The sequence below is a fragment of the Grammomys surdaster genome, unplaced genomic scaffold, assembly GCF_004785775.1.
Source record: "Grammomys surdaster isolate TR1022 unplaced genomic scaffold, NIH_TR_1.0 186, whole genome shotgun sequence".
NCBI classification, from domain to species: Eukaryota; Metazoa; Chordata; class Mammalia; order Rodentia; family Muridae; genus Grammomys; species Grammomys surdaster.
The window spans coordinates 1,463,294-1,480,839 of NW_021604631.1; the positions used below are offsets into that span (position 1 = coordinate 1,463,294).

General features: G+C 40.8%; 1 protein-coding gene across 1 annotated transcript in view; it reads left to right on the plus strand.

Moving 5' to 3' along the window:
- Window positions 1–17,546, plus strand: part of Lrguk (leucine rich repeats and guanylate kinase domain containing) — a 106,196-nt gene that overhangs the window by 74,051 nt on the left and 14,599 nt on the right. Inside the window, exon 16 of the mRNA XM_028768441.1 lies at window positions 11,440–11,570. Within this exon, the coding sequence (XP_028624274.1) occupies window positions 11,440–11,570 (131 nt within the window). The remainder of the gene's footprint in view (window positions 1–11,439; window positions 11,571–17,546) is intronic.

Consider the following 17,546-nt stretch of genomic DNA (forward strand, 5'->3'; position numbering starts at 1 on the left):
TGCCTTTTTCATTACGTAACGTGGTTTTATAGTAGAACATGGAATGTTCTTAGTATTCATTAGCTCCCTGGCCTAAAAAAAAAATTTTTTTTGAGCAAGCTCCGTAGGTAGAAGTATATTTCACAGTATCACAACCCAGTAAACACAACTACATAAAGGAAATAAAATATTCTAAGACATCCTTCATAGGAGATGGACTATTTTCTATGGTGCTGAGTTTAAATTTTCTAAATGCAGTAGGTTATGGCCTACTAAATCAATTTTACATTGTAGTTTGCCCTCCACAGTTTGAGAAGCTGTGCACGGAGCCTTCTGAACCGCAGCTTGGTCCAGCTCCCAGGGCCTGCTTGCCAGGTCTCCTGCTTTCACTGTCTGCCTTCAGGTTGGCTGGGTAGTCTAGCCTCACCTCATACTGAGTTCTTCTCTGGAAGCAGGAGCTGGCATACTGGCAGCTACATCTTTTGTTATTATTGGTCTCAGAATGAAAATATCCATTCTTCCTATACATAGCTATACGCTCTTATAATAAAGCTTACAAAACACTTCAAAACGTTCTTTATCAATAGTGATGCTACTAACTAGTCAACTCTCATGCCCTCAGCTCCATGACAACCCTATAAACAACACTGTTACAATAAAGGAACCTACAAATTCCACTTAAGGTCACTGAGGTGTTGTTATGGTATGTAGTACAGTTTGTCCATAAATGAATTTACATGTCTGGTAGGGTTTGAAATAATGGTTTTGTGTTGACTAAGTATCTAGAGAAGAGAGCAAATGCCTGCCTCTCTTTCTGTGTGTTGATAGGTAGTTTGATAGGTGATGCTAGCAGTGTAGACCACTAATCTTAAGGCCAACTGTGGGATGTCAGTCGTGAGCCTCAAAATGATGTTAATGATTGTAACCTTAGAAACTCTCGATTACAAACAGCACTGAATGTCAAAACAATCCCTGGAAACTTGAGGCACACTACAGTCTAGCCAGGAGTGAGTGAGTGTGCTGAAAAGCACCCAGAACAGTGTTCTGGTTGGTACCCAGATGAACGTTCCTTAGCACTAACACGTAAACAGCAAAAGAGTATTCCATTTGCTCATGAATTAGAACAGACTGGAGTTGTTTGTTAAATGAAATTATCTTCTCTGAAAATCTCTTTATGGCTTCAGCTTGTCTAAGTTAAAGAGCTTAGACAAAATTAGAATGATATTAAAAAAGAAATGATACTTCAGCATAATATTCCCAAGATAGGGGGCTTCTTCAGTAGGCATTTACAGGTACCCTGCCACTGCAGAAGACAAGGAGGGCCATCAAACCGGAGCCAATGGTGAATCTCCTTGTGACATACACATCAAACACTTAGGATGACAGCTGGCATGTAGTACATGCTCTCAGTAAATGCTGTCTGTTCTTTTTATTGTGATCTCGTTGATGATAGAGATCAAATATATTTCACTGTGTAGCGAGCAAATGCTGTCCCATTGCCATTACGTGTCTGGGTAGTAACTGTTTTGTTTTCTCTTTGTGGTGGCTTTTACTCCTGGATCTACCAACCCTCAGGTTTCCAAGAACAAAGCTAAACATCTAAGTGGAGAAAGACAGGAAAGCCTTTGCTGGGGAAAGTGACCGATTAAATAGTGCCTAAGAGAAAGCTGTTTCTAAGGCCGAGTTGGGCCAGGTGGCTCCCAGCAACTTGAGAGGCTGAGGAAAGAGGCTCCCTTAAGTCAAGGTTAGCAACAAGGGACTCCCTTTCAGAGGTGGCAGTGTGGGGCATCAGAAATATTTATTCATATATGCTAGTCAAAGGAGAGGAAATTTGAGGCCTGTGCTAAAGCTGTCTATAGGTTTCTGTCTCCTCCTGCCTGTCACTGCTAGCTCCCCCGTCTCCAGTTTCCCGTGTACTGCAGATCATATAAACCAAGCTTCCACTGTTGGCATCCCCATATTTTATTTCCCTCAAAGCATCAACTAACAATTCTATGATAAACTTACTCATTTTGTAAAGCGTTCCATCATTATGGTATGTTTTAATTGGAGCGTCTGGATTCAGTGTCTGGATGCTGGCTTGCTGGTTGAGCTCCATTGAAGACATTGCAAATTATAAAGTCTGGAAGAAAGAAAAGGTTTTGAACTTCATTTCCTCTGTGTATGAATATATTTTTTGCACGTGTCTTTTTCTCCTGGTGTGGAATCTGTTTCCGTTTAAGTAGCTAGCTATCCCTTTGATTGGACACCAAAGAATAGAGCACCTCGCTGTTGGAATAGTTTAGCAAATGTATTCATTCTGCCATTGAAACATGAACATTAGTACTATATTTCCTTGAATTTATGAGATTGCTTTCTTTCTATGTAGTATCTTATTTTGCTATGGAAAATTATCATGAGCATTATATGAAATGATTTTTCTACTTCCTATTATTCCTTTCTTGGTACACAAACAGACATGATGTTTTTGAGATGCAATTCTGCCTTGGAAAAATAGCTTCTTTTGGTACCTTCAGTTTTTGTGGAAATAACTCCCTAATGAACCCAATGTTTTTCATTTCCCGCCACAAATTGTGTAACTGTTCTATTAGAAATAAATATTTTACATTCTATAGCACATTATTGTTTTAATTTGTCTTGAGTCATTTTCATGGTTGGATAGTTCATGATGTATATTTATATGCATATTTCTTGTAAAGTGTTGTGGGAATTTACTTGTGTATATGTATTAATCATGGCAGGGATAAATTATTCTTAGTTAAAATAAAATTGCAAGTTTTAGATCCTTCTTTGTGTGGGAGGGAAAAATGAATACTTTTGAAGTCATTGGGTACTGCGAAATTTTGTTTTTTCTGAAAACTGGAGCCTATTTCCCAAGTCATCCATTTCCAGAGACCATTTCTTTCAAAGAGGGAAGAAATAGTTGGAATACAGTTCTTTTCAAACTTTTATTTAAATATTCACAGAGTTTCCTTTTGAAAAATGATGAGCCTCCTGTGTTTAGAGAGCAGCCACATGGCCATGCTACACAAGTTGTCTGACTACCAGAGAAACACTGGTTTATAAAATGCAGCTTTCATTGTTCATATATTCACAGCCTGGCTGCCACATGGCAATTTCACTAGTCCCTTACTGACCTGGGTGATTGCCTGTGCTACCCCGTCCTTAACATAGACTATTTTCTCCTTCCCTGTGTGTGAACTATTCTATGTAGCCTGTATGATGCAGTATTCAGCGCACACATACAGGATTTGTTCCTAGATATTTTGTCTCCACCATATATGATAATTAGATTGGATTCTGTGCTTATTCCTTTAAGATGTGTTGTCCAAATAGTATTTAAGTCATTTGGCTTCAAAGGAATGTGTCTAAACACAAGGTGTAAGTCATTTAAGATAATGTGGAACTACCTTCCATTTTTTTCCATATCCTTCTGCATACTTCTGCATCTGGTAATGATATTATCCATAAAGCAACTTTAAAATCCACACGCTTCATTAAACTCATTTACGCTTCACTGTAGGCATTTAAATAAATTTAACTGGCCTATATAAATGAAGGGCTTGTGTCTTTTGTGGACTATAAAGTAGCTTACGTGCTTTTTAAGCATTGCCCCGAGGTACACCTAAATTTAGATACTTTGACTTAAGACAACACTCAGGAAGTTTGAGGCAGTGCACTGTAACATGGGTAATTCTTTTGTTTTTTTTTAACTGAGAAGGGAGATGTTTAGTCTTCTGATGTATTAAGAAAATATATCTTAAATGATATGAAACTCTTTATTACAGGAGTTCAAGTCACTACAATTGTGGCATTATAATGTAGTTTAAGCAATATAGACACATTATCTGTGCCTCAAATGTTGTGTTGCTAGCTACTGAGACACTAAATGACATGGAGTGACAGCCACACTGCAGTGTCAGATTGAGCGAGGCTGTGTTAAACCACGGTACAGATGGCTCATGTCTTAGAAAGTGAGGAAAAGGAGCCCACATGAAAACCAGATTTTGAATTAGCTTATATATAATACATTTCCATAAGAAAGGTCCAGTAGACAGGAAATTATGGATGTACACATATATGTGATATATGGTCTTCTCTATGGCAGTTGTTTCAATGAAATTGGTCTTTAGTTTTCATCTTTTAGAAGTATTTTTATTAATTCTTTGAAAATCTCATACGCTGAACTTTGATCATATTCACCCTCCTCCCCCTAACTCCTCCCAAATCCACACCCTCTTCCATACCCACCCAACTCTTGTGACTTGGTTAGTTTTTAAACACATGGAGTCCTATTTGTGCTGCCTGTATACTCTTGGAAATGTGGCCATCTGCTAATCAACGAACTAGGGGGCCACACCATAAGAGAGAACAAGCGTCCCCACCCCCAGCATCTGCCCATTGCAATAGCTCCTCAGCCTGGAGGTGGGACTTCATGACTATCTCCATTCCTTCCTGGATTTCTTGAGATATGTGTCACACCACATATCCTGTGAGTTCATATGCGCAGCTCCCCTCCTGTGTCTGGAAAACACTGTTCTTGTGTTAGTCATCCACTGCCCCTGGCTCTTACAGTCTTTCCACTTCCCTCTTCCATGATGATCCCTGACCCTTGGGGAGGGTTAGTGTGACATAGATGTCCTATTGAGGACAAAGGATTCCATAGCCTCTTCTTCTCTGCATCTTGACTGTCGGTGGGTCTCTGTGTTAATCCCATTCTACTGCAAAAAGCAGCTTCTCTGCTGAGATTTGAGGGATGTACTGGTCTATGATAAATCACCTGGATTCAGCTTACTATGTCTGCTTAGTGGAGTAGTAGTTCCCGTCCTGACTTGTGATCTGTCTAGCCACAGGTCCTGATAACCCTGCCAGGTATGGGTTCCATCTTAAGGAGCAGGCCTTAGATCCAACCAGAAAGTGGTTGGTTATTCCCCTGGTACTTGTGCCACTATTTTGTCAGGGGCATCTCTTGCCAGACCATTCATTACCGTAGCTCTCAGGGTTCACGGCTGGATAAGAATGGTGATTCTCCTTTGGTAGTATGCGTAGTACTTTCCAACACTGTGAAAACTAGCTAGTGGCAAAGCTTCTAGGCTAGCACCAGCTCAATATCTTCATGTTCTAGGACTTGAGTTTGTGGTGGTCAGCAATAGGGGGGTCCTACTGTTCATTATAGGGGGTAATCAAGAGAAAGAGCAGCCTGTAAGGTTTGGCGGTCTAGGGGACGCTACTGGTGACAACTCCAGAAGAGGTAACTAACCCATTCGTGACACTGAATTTTTTATTAGTCACCAAATGAAAAGATAATGAAAATATGGAAATTTTATTCAATTTGGCTAGAATCATCCAGTCTTTTCTATGGTGTTCCAATCAACAGGACAAGTGTTTTTATGAAGCAAGCAAGCAAGCAAGCAAACATGGGTATACCTCCTCTATCATCCATTTTTATTTTTTTAGCTACAGTGAATTTTAGAGGGAGAGTGATGCTGGAGAAAGTATATATTGTGCGTGTGTGTGTATGTGTGTGTGTGTGTGTGTAGTGTGTATGCATATGTGTGTATGCATGTGTGTGTGTATGCATGTATGTGTATGCGTTTGTGTGTGTGTGTGTGTGTGTACATGCCTGAGTACAGAAGCCAGAATTGACTGGTAACCAGCAGGCTCCTGAGATCCTCCTGCCTGCAGATCCATCCAGCATTGGGTAACAGACATGCACTGCACAGCAGACTTGTGTGGAGGCTAAGGAACCAAACTCAGGTTTTATTCATCTGAGCAGACACTGAGCCTCTTTCCAACCTTGGGGCTGAATTCTGGTTGTTTTTTAATTGAAAATAAAGGTTTTTAAATAAAATATAGTCTGATTATGGTTTCCACTCCCAAATCTTCCTTACCTCCCCATCCAACCAAATCCCAACTCTGTACTCTGTACCCTTTCATTGTTTCTCTCTCTCTCTCTCTCTCTCTCTCTCTCTCTCTCTCTCTCTCTCTCCCTCTCCCTCTCCCTCTCCCTCTCCCTCTCCCTCTCTCTCTCTCTCTCCCTCTTTCCTTCCCTCCTTCCCTCCCTCTCTTCCTTTCTCTTATTACAAAACAGGCACCTAAAAAAATAATAAAACTAAAATAAGATGCCGGAGAGATGGCTCAGCAGTTAAGACCACTGACTGCTACTCTAGAGGTCCTGAGTTCAATTCTCAGCAACTACATGGTGGCTTGCAGCCATCTGTAATGGAATCCGGTGCCCTCTTCTGGTGTGCCTGAAGATAGCAACAGTATATTCATATCCATAAAATAAATAAATCAATATTTAAAAAAAACTAAAATAAGATAAATAAAAACAAACCTTTTTTAGACAAGACAAACAGAAAAAGAGACCCAAAGAGAAAGCACAAGAAACATAGAGCTGCAGAGATAACACACACTTCCACACACAGAAACAAAAATCAGAAACCATCTGATATAATATAAAATGTTTTGCTTTTATATAAGCAGAAGACTTGTAAGGTAAAACAAACAAACAACAAACAACACAAAAAGAAGACAAATCACTGAGTTTATTTATGCCGTCTACTGCTGGGCATAGAGCCTGCCCTTAGTATGATTTGTATACTCAATGAGACTCCATTGGAGAAAACTGATTTTTCCTTTGCAGCTAGTTATCACTTAAAGACAGCTTCTGGATTAGGCATGGGGCTTATGTCCACTTCTTCTCTCAGCACTTGGACTGCATCAGGCCCAGACCTGAGCAGGCCCTCATGCATGCTGTGTTCTCTGTGTTGATATGTGTGTCAGCCCTGTTGTATCTAGAAGGTGTTTTCTTGTATCTTGTTTTCTTGGTGTCCACCATCCCATCTGGCTCTCCCAATATTTCCAACCCCCATCTTCTTCAGAGTTCCCTTAATCCTGAGGGAAGGATTTAATGGAAACCTATTTAGGGCTGAGGGTTCAAGTTCTCTTGCCCTCTGCACACCATCCAGTTGTGGGTGTCTATATACTCCAGTCTTTCCAAGCAGTGAATTCTTTTTTTTTTCATTTTTTTAAATTTTTTTTTAGATCTTATCATGCACTTTTACTCTTTTTTTTTTTTTTACAAAGATTTTTCTTTTTTTTTTCTTTTTTTTTTAAAATTTTTATTTTGTTGCCTCTTGTAACTTGAAGGAACTATGCTCCTGGGTAGAAGGGAGTGTAGGTAGACCATGACACAATTCTGTTTAACACATATATAGTATGTGGATCTTGTTCAAATAGTATTATGATAATCACATTTCTTTTTTTTTTTCTCAAATCATAATTAATTCACACAGGGGTTATAAACACAGAAAGGCAGGATGTGGGGAAGGGAATGACACTGGAGTGTGGGTGTTCAGGGGGAATACAGATATCTTCAGAACCGGGTATCGGCTAGGTGAAGGTTCAGGGGACAATTCACTATGACTCTGCCTATGACTCGATTGTCCTTATCTAAGCTGGTATTATCTGCCAAGGCTACCTATTTACAAGGTCTATGACTACTCAGGCTTATAAATTTCCACAAAAGCTGCCTGTTGACATTAGCTTATAGCCATCTGTTTCAATGTTTTTCCACTGAGACCCAAGACTTGGTGTTAGTATACATGTATGACAGGCCTATTGCTGATTTTAGGCCTATGGCTGATTTTAGGCCTACAGTGTGTAAGCAGGGCTGCCCCTGACATCTCCTCCCTTCTCTAAGTATAGAAGGGCTGTGGCAATTCTAAACTTGTGAAGGCGGGGATAGAGGCCTGACCTGTAGTATTTGAAGGGGACCTTGTAATGGCCCCAGTCCCCCTGTTGTTGTCCAGTGAGGCATGAGGGCCATACCCATCCTGATGTCTTTTTCCTGGAGAGGGGATACTTTTGACATCAACCCCTATGCAGTCAGGCTTGTCCCTCAGGGAACCCAGATAGATATTTTTATCTTTTATTTATATTCCCTTGCAGTGCTTAGCCTCGCAGCCTAAGCAAGAATTCAGATCACCTGTCAGAGGGGGTTCTGGGTGGCCCATTTCCAAGCAGTGAATTCTTAATACTGATACTTGGGTTAACCATGCTTCTGGCTCTTTGTATAAAACTGATTCCCTGCCTCGTTCATCACCCACCCCTCAAAGTATTTGAATGTTTTCTTTAGATCGTCAAACTTCTGAAAATCTCTCCCTCCACTGTACAGAGAATTTCTTTCTCACCCCATCCCCTCAGAGGACTTCTTTTGACCACCATGCTGTTTCTTCCTATCCCTTTATCTGACTTCATTGTATTTATCACCTAACCTTTAAAAATGTGTTATTTGTCTGCCTGCAGCTTTAGTAAAGTCCTCACAGGTTAAGGAGTTTCTGTTTATTGCTTTATCTACAGCATCCAGAACTACATCCATCATGTGGTAGGTGCTCCAGAAATATGGGTCGAATGAATATTATCAAGAAGACTTAAGGAAGAGTGTGCCTACATGCAGTTCCTTTTGATCAGTTTTGTTGTAATAAGTATGTTTACTTTAATGTACCTCTTGAGATTCCTCCTCATCTAGAATTCCTGGGCTTCGTGTCCAGATCATCTACTGCACCAGAGAATCACTCTCTGCTCTCACAGGTGTTGGGATGTGAAATTCTAGACTCTCCTGCTGAGGGATTCCTTCCCAGTAGCATTTGCTTTCTTTTATTAGTTCCAGATGATCACAATTGGGTTCAAGTTCATGTTCAGTCCCAGCACACAGCACAGATACACAAAGGACAGTTCCTTGCCCTTTCCCCCACCTCACCCCGCCCCCTTCTCCTCTAGTCTTTTCCTTAAGCCTGCAACTCACATAGTCCAGTCTGGCCTCAAGATCTCTTTTTGCTAGGGATATCCTTGAACTTTCTATTCTCCTACCTCTACGTCTCAAGAGCTGGGCTTACAAGTAAATGGAAGCCACCATGCTCAGCTGCTGAGAACTAGGAGTCACACCCAAGGCTCTGTGTATGGTAAATAGTCACTCTAAAGACTAGCCTGGAGGTCTCATGTTATTATAGGTATTTCTATCCTCGGGCCAGGCTCAGCTCTGTGTGTACAGAAACATGCTTCTGTTGTACATTAATGTTTCTTTGTCTTTGGATGAAGGCTAGTTTTCCACATCTGCTCAGTCAAACATATTATCTAAAGATATACGTGTGGGTGTTATTTATTTTACCATTTTTGTAAGCAATGTTCCTGAAATGCTCGATGCTTCCATACATCTCAAAGGCCTGTAAACTCAGGACTTATCTTCATGAGCAAGACTAGAACTGTGTATTCTATATCTCTGGGTTTTTTAATGTTTTAAAGGAAAGATTCAATGTTAGTTATGAATAATTCCTGTTTCATTGAACTTTATTTTTTTCAGATGTCATCCTTTTCCCCATTTCTCCCTAGAAGCCCCTATCCTATCCCCTCCTCCTTTTTGCTTTTATACCATTTTAATTACATGCTTGCATTAAGGTCAGTTCTAGGTTGAGGGCCTGGCAATACAATAGATGCAAATAGTCAAGGAACAAGCAAGACAATAAACACAAATAGTCAAAGAACAAGAAAGGCATTAAACACAATTCCGTGAATACTCCCATGATCTCTGCTTCTAAGGGCTTATCAGGATGTCCAAAATCAAACCCAACTTCCCTGTCCCATTCCAAAGTCATTTTCATGTCTGAAGCCTACTTCCTTGTTCTAGCCTAAAATTTAGATTCCTGTCTGAAACTACTTCTTTGTTCTAGCCTAATATTTAGATTCCTGCCTGAAATTACTTCTTTGTTCTAGACTAATGTCAGAGTCCTGCTTGAAGCCTATTTCCTTGTCCTTGGCCCATGTCAGATTCTTGCCAAGCAGCCCCAAACGCTCTCCACCACTCCCCCTTTTTTTTATTTCATTAGCAAGACTGAGCCTGTCTTAGGTTGTTCTGACAAGAATGCCTTACCCATCATAGAATGTGCAGTGCATTTCTGTCTTAGGGTGGAAAGGCTCTGTGCAGAATCTTACCCGTCCTTGGCTTGCTAGCCTGTTAATTTAATAACTCTGTCTGGGGGGTCCATTTTCCGGTTTAAGCCTTGTACTTTGGCTGCCAACATGCTGATGTTGTTAAAGCTTTAACACGATGAGCAGGTATTTCCAGGACAAAAAGGGCTATCATGATCAAGCTATATATGCCAGTTTTGAGGCTTGACCAAAATAGAAATACTGACCTCAGGCCATGGGTAATTTTATCAGTAGTATCTACTGCATCAACATGCAGCAGAGCAGCATTCTTGACATTCATAAGCTTACCATGTAAAGTTAAAACATCCAGAGAGGTGTTAGAATCATGCCAAATACACTGCAAGTGTCTTTAAACTTTTTCCTAATTATAATGACTACAACTGTAGATTTTAGAACTAACATGAATCCAATGGTATTTGTCCTGACACTCAAGATGGCTCCTTACCCTTAAATTCTGAACCTTCTTCCAATAGTTTGAATAGGATAAAGAGCATCAATCCATTCTTCCAAATACCTATCTAAATCCTCTTGTATATTCAACACATTACTAACATTTTTTTTGCTAAAAGTTTAACAAATGTAGCTGTCTTAACTTCTTGTGTCAAAGCAATTGCAGAAGCAGTGGTGCTAGCAATTAATGTAATTAAAGCTGTTATACCAGCAATAATCAAGCCCACTACCCTCTTGCTTCTGCTTAAAGCCTGACTCATTTCTTCCAGTACTTGAAAGCTATTTTTAGAATACCAAGATTCTGTGATACTCAGGGCAGTATCATAGACTGGTCTAGAAATCAATCCAATATTGAAAATAACAGTCTTCATTTGGAAGTCTGGTTCTGGACATTTTCAAAGACATATATGTAAGTTAGCTGTAGTTCTCTATGATGTTATGTTAGCAAGAGATAAAGTTGGGACAGGATCTGGATTTCAAACAGGTGCTAGCACATGTGTTAAGGCTCTTTTAATTATCAAGTTAAAATTACTTTTGTTTCTTCTACAGTATTTAATGTAAGTTGCATTGATTGTGTTTGTGTTTTGAAATCTGACATTGTCAGTTATGGAGGTCTATGCATTGAACTTTAAATCTTCTTAGAATTACATGTTTTAATTTTTGTCTAGGCTTTTAGGAGGCTTTTATCAGATAGAATGTAATTATAAGAGTAACTTTAAAGATTAAAAGTCACTTGTTTACATTTTTTATTACATATTTTTTTATTAATATTAATACCAAACCTGTGCTGACTAAATACTGGTTACCTTCCAAGGGCTTGTGCCTCCTGGTTGCACAGGATGCATAGGTCAACATTAATTTTATCGTTACTGTAAAATGTATCTTATTTATTTTCAAGTTGAAATGCATAGACTTTACACAATTTCTTGTGTTTGAAGAAATAAAATATAAAACATTGCTGTCACATCAGGAAATTTACTCTTGTATATTTCATTCATAAATTTATGTTTTTCTTACCAGATATTAAGACACCTTGCCTGAAATCCGAAGACTATTCTAGGAAGTCCAGTACGGTTGAATTCTTGGATTCAACAGACAGAAACTACTTTACTAAATTATGTGCCAAACTTTCATCCAAAAAGTCACCAGTGGTAAGGGCAGGGCAGGTGGGGCAAAAGTCATTATAGAACTGTAAAAGAGTTTAGAGACCGAACATGTTGGCACACACCTTTAATCCCAGCACTCAGAAGGCAGAGACAGTTTGTACTCTGTGAGTTTGAGACTAGCCAGGATTACTTAGTGAGACTCTATCTTAAAAGCCGAGGGGTAAGGGGGAAAATTTGAAGCTTATTAAGTTTTCCTAAACTATTATCTCACAACCGTGAGCTGAAGACAAGATTCTTTCTTCCCCAACAAACCCATCTCTAGGAATAGCTACTGCCTTTAAAATTGAATTTTCAATGTAAGTTTTTTAGTACCGTTTTCTTAGGCTCCCAGTAAAAACACTGGCATTCAACTCTTCTGTTTTACAGTAGAAAAGCACCATAATAAAACACACACACACATACACACACACACACACACACACCACAGTAAAATGTGTATTTCAAGGAGCAAGTTGCTCTGAGCGGGAGATGACTATGAATATCTGGGGGAAAAAAGTCAAGTCCACTCCAGAAGTGTGTTTTATGGAAGTACTATTTAAAGCAGGCCTGTAACATTGTCCCAACTCAGCCCTCTGGTAACATCTGGAAATTAGCCCATGGAGGAGTGAGTGTCTAATACACAATACAGGCTGTGTTTAGAGTAGGTTGTGCTCATTGTCATGAGTAAATTTTTTTTTTATTTAATGATCTGGGAATACAGAGACTTTAAAATTACAGTTGCAGAATATACCATACCTGTGGTGATTTGAATAGGAATGACCCCCATAGACTCATGTGTGAATGCTTGGCACAGAGGGAGTGGCACTATTGGGAGGTGGGGCCTTGTCGAAGGAGGTATGGTCTTGTTGGAGGAAGTGTGTCACTGTGGAGGTGGACTTTGAAATCTCATATGCTCAAGCTAGACCTGGTGGGGCACACAGTCTCTACTTGGCTGTCTGTGGGTCAAGATGTAGAACTCTCAGCTCCTTCTCCAGCACCATGTCTGCCTGTACACTGCTATGCTACTTGCCCTGACTATAATAGACTAACCCTCTGAAACTGTAAGCCAGCCCCAATGAAATGTTTTCCTTTTCTAAGAGTTGGTTGCCAGGTCAGGGCTGGAGAGATGGCTCAGTGGTAAAGAGCACTAGCTATTCTTCCAGAGGACCTGGGTTCAATTCCCAGCACCCACATGGGAGCCCACAACTGTCCATAATTCAGGCAAAACCCACAAAACACATAAACAAACAAGCAATGCAAACAAACAAGCAATGCAAATGAACAAGCAATGCAAACAAACAAACAAACAAATAGTTGCTGTGGTCATGGTGTTTCTTCACAGCAATAGAAAAATCTAAGACAGTACCAAACTTCTAGTTGTTAGCTTAAAGCCAGCTTGTTCAAAGCAAGTTACCACTCCACCTTCCAAAGTCAGAACTCCAAGGTGAGTGGTCAAAAGAGTCAGTGGTTCAAGTCTTGTGCTGTGGTGGAAAGGGACACGACTGAGCATTCTCCTGTAAGACATGACAGCTGTTGGGAATTTTGAGTGCACCAAACACATGTTTCTGCTTTGCTTTTCTGTGTGGCCTCTTGCACTGACTTTGAGGGTAGGCCTGCTTCTCTCCCCCACTCACGTAGAAGCACTCCCTCACATTCCCACAGACTTCCCTCTAGTTCTTCAGTTCACACAGCTGAAGACAAGACTATAGTGAGCCTGACTGACTCCTTAGCCATACCTCTCAAGCCTGACTAGACTCTCCAAGTCCCCCATTGCAAGGGCTCCAGATTATGGCCTCTTAGAGGAAGCCAAATGTACATGAACTAGTGTCTGTAAAGAATGTGAACTGATGCCATGGTGCTTTAGTTCAGGGAAGTCATATAAAGTCAGTCAAATCTAGAATTACGCCCACTCACCAGGATTTACGAGAAATCAAACACCAGTCTTTAGTTAGCAATGGAGACCATTCCCGTCTTTGGATAAGTTAAGAATCCAAAGGCTTCTGGCTATTCTGGGAGATTTCAGAAGGACCTGCAGTCTTCAGATCACATGGTAACTTTGGAGATGTTCTTGCAAGTTCCCAGATTCCCTTTCCAGCTGCTGGTTCTGGTATTCCCCACATTCTCCCCTCTCCTGTTGGCAAGTTGCTCTTCTCTTTTCCTGGCTAAGTCTTAGGTAGCCCTGGGATCTTGCCATCTGGAATATCAGGTAGAAGTGAACAGGTAAGGCTCCCTTACCATGGAGCGTCCACTGCCCTCTGTCATTCTGGTTCTGGGACATTCAGGACCCTCCCTGTCAATATACAGTTTCTTCACATGCCCTTGACACTCTGGCTTTCTTGAAAGGTATGCTTTGTTGTTTCTAAGAGTTGAGGCTCTCAGATGTAAGTTCTCAAATTTCCCCCTGAAGAATTGGCATCCAGGGTTTAAAGCTCCACACCCAACATCACAAACACCCATGTGCCCTGACAGCCAGGTCTGCCCCACTTCACAGTGGGGTTGTGCTACACTACAGCCTGATTCACACTGTTCAGAATGCACACCACTGACATGCATGCTTTGCCTTAGAGTGTGCATTCATGGTTTGCATAGTCATGGTGTATTTAAATAGGGTCAAACAGTAGGATCTGTTAGAAACCTTTCATGCCTTTAAGATGGCTTTTCTCAAGTCATGACCACCGAGGTTGGTTCCAGGAACCAGGGACAAAAACAGATAGAAGCCCCACTCAGTGCTCTTAACTGTAATTCATCCTCATGAATAGTCACCACAGGGAGGGGAAGGTACAGTAAAAAGGTGATGTGTACGTAGAAGGGGTCGTCTTGGTGGTAACAGATTAGGGAAGGGGCAGTTGTCATGGTCACCTGCTGTCAAAGAGTATTCTGTGCTGGTTACCTCCCCCCCTCCTCAGGGCACCCCCTAGAGCACAGTGTGTAATGGTGGGGGAGGGGTGTACATTGTTTCATATGTTAGAGTTCGCATTTACCAATCAGTGATGGCAGTGTGCAAAGCCCCTCTGCTTCCCTATGCCCAGGAGGAGGTCCAATATAGCAAGGACTTTTCATAGAAAGCAAGTGATGTCCTCTAAGGACTGACCATCAGTCCCTCTGAGAGCTGGCAGCAGTACCATGCTGCCTTCACACAGCATTTGCAATCGAGAAGGGCTTTTGATTCTTTCTTTCTCTCTTTTTTGTTTTTTTGAGACTGGGTTAGCCCTGGCTGTCCTGGAACTCACTCTGTAGACCAGGCTGGCCTCAAACTCAGAGATCCTCCTGCCTCTGCCTCCTGAGTGCTGGGATTAAAGGCATGCACTATTACTGCTCAGCTCTAAGGGAATGCTACTTTCCTCCATTTCCATGCCAAACAGAAGTTTCTACATGTTGTCGGAGGTTTTAGTGGTATGGAAAAAGTACTTACAATTTTTTATATGAAAAATATATCTCAAGATATCTAAAAGGAAAAAAGGTAGACATTTTTTGTGCCTTTTGGTGTTTTGACTGTAGATTTAGTATGCCCATGTTTTTATTGAAAACTATAAAGAAAACCCTTAACACTCAGTAGTCTAAAAAGTACTGGGCCAGTGAGTTCACTCAGCATGGTTGGGCGCTTGCACTGAAAGCCTAGTGTCTTAGCTCAGTCTCAGGACACACCTCATGGTGTAAGAAGAGAATCCACAAACATTCAGACACATACTGTGGGTACATGTCACCCCTCCACACACAAGTAATAGTAACAATTTTTTAAATATTTAAGAATAAATTTAATAAAGGAAGTGAAAGTCCTCTGTGAGAACTGTAAAACACTAAAGAAATTGTTAAGAAAGACACCAGAAAATGGAACTGCGTCCCATGGTCATGAACCCTCAAAACTGATGTCATGAAAATGGCTGTATCACAGAAAGCAATCTATAGATTAAATGAGGTTGTCCTCAGAATTCTAATGATGTTCTTCACAGAGCTAGACAAAAAGAATCTGAAGTTCACGTGGGTGCACAAAGACCCTGAGTAGCCAAAGCAACCTCCCACAGAAAGAGCAGTGCTGGAGACATCACAGTAACTGATCTCAGACACCCTATGGAGCAACAGTTACAGCCCCAGTATGGATCACACCACGAACACAGAAATCAATAGAATAGAATGCTGGACTCCGAAATAAGCTCACGTAGCTAAGCTATAGTCATCTGATCTTTGACAAAGGTGTCAAAACATATTGTAACAACTACAGCATCAACAAAACAGCCCCTTCAACACAGTGCTGGGAACATTGAGTGTTCACCCTGGAAAAAGAAACTAGATACTACATACCCTGCACAAAAACCTTAATGTAAGGCCTGAACTCTGGAACTGCTAGATGCACAGGGGAAAGGCCCGGGGTGGAGACGTGGGTCCGCCCAGGCTTCCTGAAAAGAACTGCAGTGGCATAGGAAACAGACCAAGAGTTGATAGTGGGATTGAAAAAAATGAAAATTTTTACACAGAAAAGAAAACAATTATATTAAACAGAGCAGAGAGTGTTCCATATCCTTTGTTTAGGAAAATGCAGATTAAAACCACTCTGAGATTCTCTCTTGTCCAAATCATAATGGCTAATATCAAGAACACAAGTAACAGTAAATGCTGTCAAGGAAGGGGGCAGGCGGGTCTGATATACGCTAATGGCAATGTAAACTAAGACAACCACTGTAGAAATCAGTATGGGCATTTGTCACATAACTCCAAATAGAATTGCCATATGACCCAACTACTCAGTCCCTGGCTGTGTACCTGAAGGATTCTGAGGCAGCATACCACAGAAATTTTACACATCTGTGTTTATTGCCACATAATTCACAATAGCCAAAACATGGACCCATGCTAGATGTCCATCAAAAGATGGGCAAATGGATAAAGAAGATGTGGTACATGTTCACAATGAAATTTTATTCATCTCTAGAGAAGAACAAGATAATGTCCTTCATAGAAAACAGTGGAAATGGAGGTCACTGTCTTGAGCGAAACCATCGAGACTCAAGACTTAGTCAAATACCGAGTATTTCATGTGTGGAATCTATTGTGTGTTTGTATCTTTCTCTGTCTCCATCTCTGTCTCGTGTGTGTGTGTGTGTGTGTGTGAGACATGAAAGCAGAAAGGAAATTAGGAGAGCAGGAGGAGGCCTAGTGAAGTGAGAAGGAGGAACAAGAAAGGTAGTAGACCATATGTCTTGAAAAGGAAAAGGGAAAGAAGGAAAGAGGGCTGAGAAGGGTGTATGGGAAAAATAAGAACCAGTTACATGCACTTGGGGTACAGAGTCAGTAGATTTCTCTGAGTTAGAGGCCAGTCTGGTCTACATAGCAAGTTTCAGGATAGCCAGGGCTATGTAGAAAGACCATGTTTCACAGAAAAGAAAAGAAAAAAGAAGAAAAAAAAGAAAAGAATATTAAGAGATTGACTCATTGAGTAAAGACACTTGTCACCCACTGCCTGACCATCTGAGTTGATCCCTTACACCCACATGCCGGAAAGAAGGAACTGACTTGAGCCAGTGTTCCTTTTACCTCCACATGTATGCCAAGGCACATACATACACACACACACATACACACACACTGATGAATGTCAAAAAAGATGTTGATACTATGAAATAATAATAATCTTTCTTTAAATGCACATACAATTAAGATGTTTAACATAAAAATCTAAGTAAACTTTTTTATTTGTTGTACCTCAGTTATAATAAGGAAGACATGAAGGGTGTGCAGGAAGAGGCTGGAGAGATGGCTCAGTGGTTAAGAGCACTTGCTGCTCTGGCACAGGATCCAGATCCAATTCCCATTGCCCACATGCTGGCTCACAAGCACCTGCAATTCTAGTTCCAGGGGAACACACACACACGCACATGCACACACACTCACACACACACATACACACACTCTCTCTCTCTCTCTCTCACACACACACATACACACACACACACACACACACACACACACACATTCACTCAGGTTTTA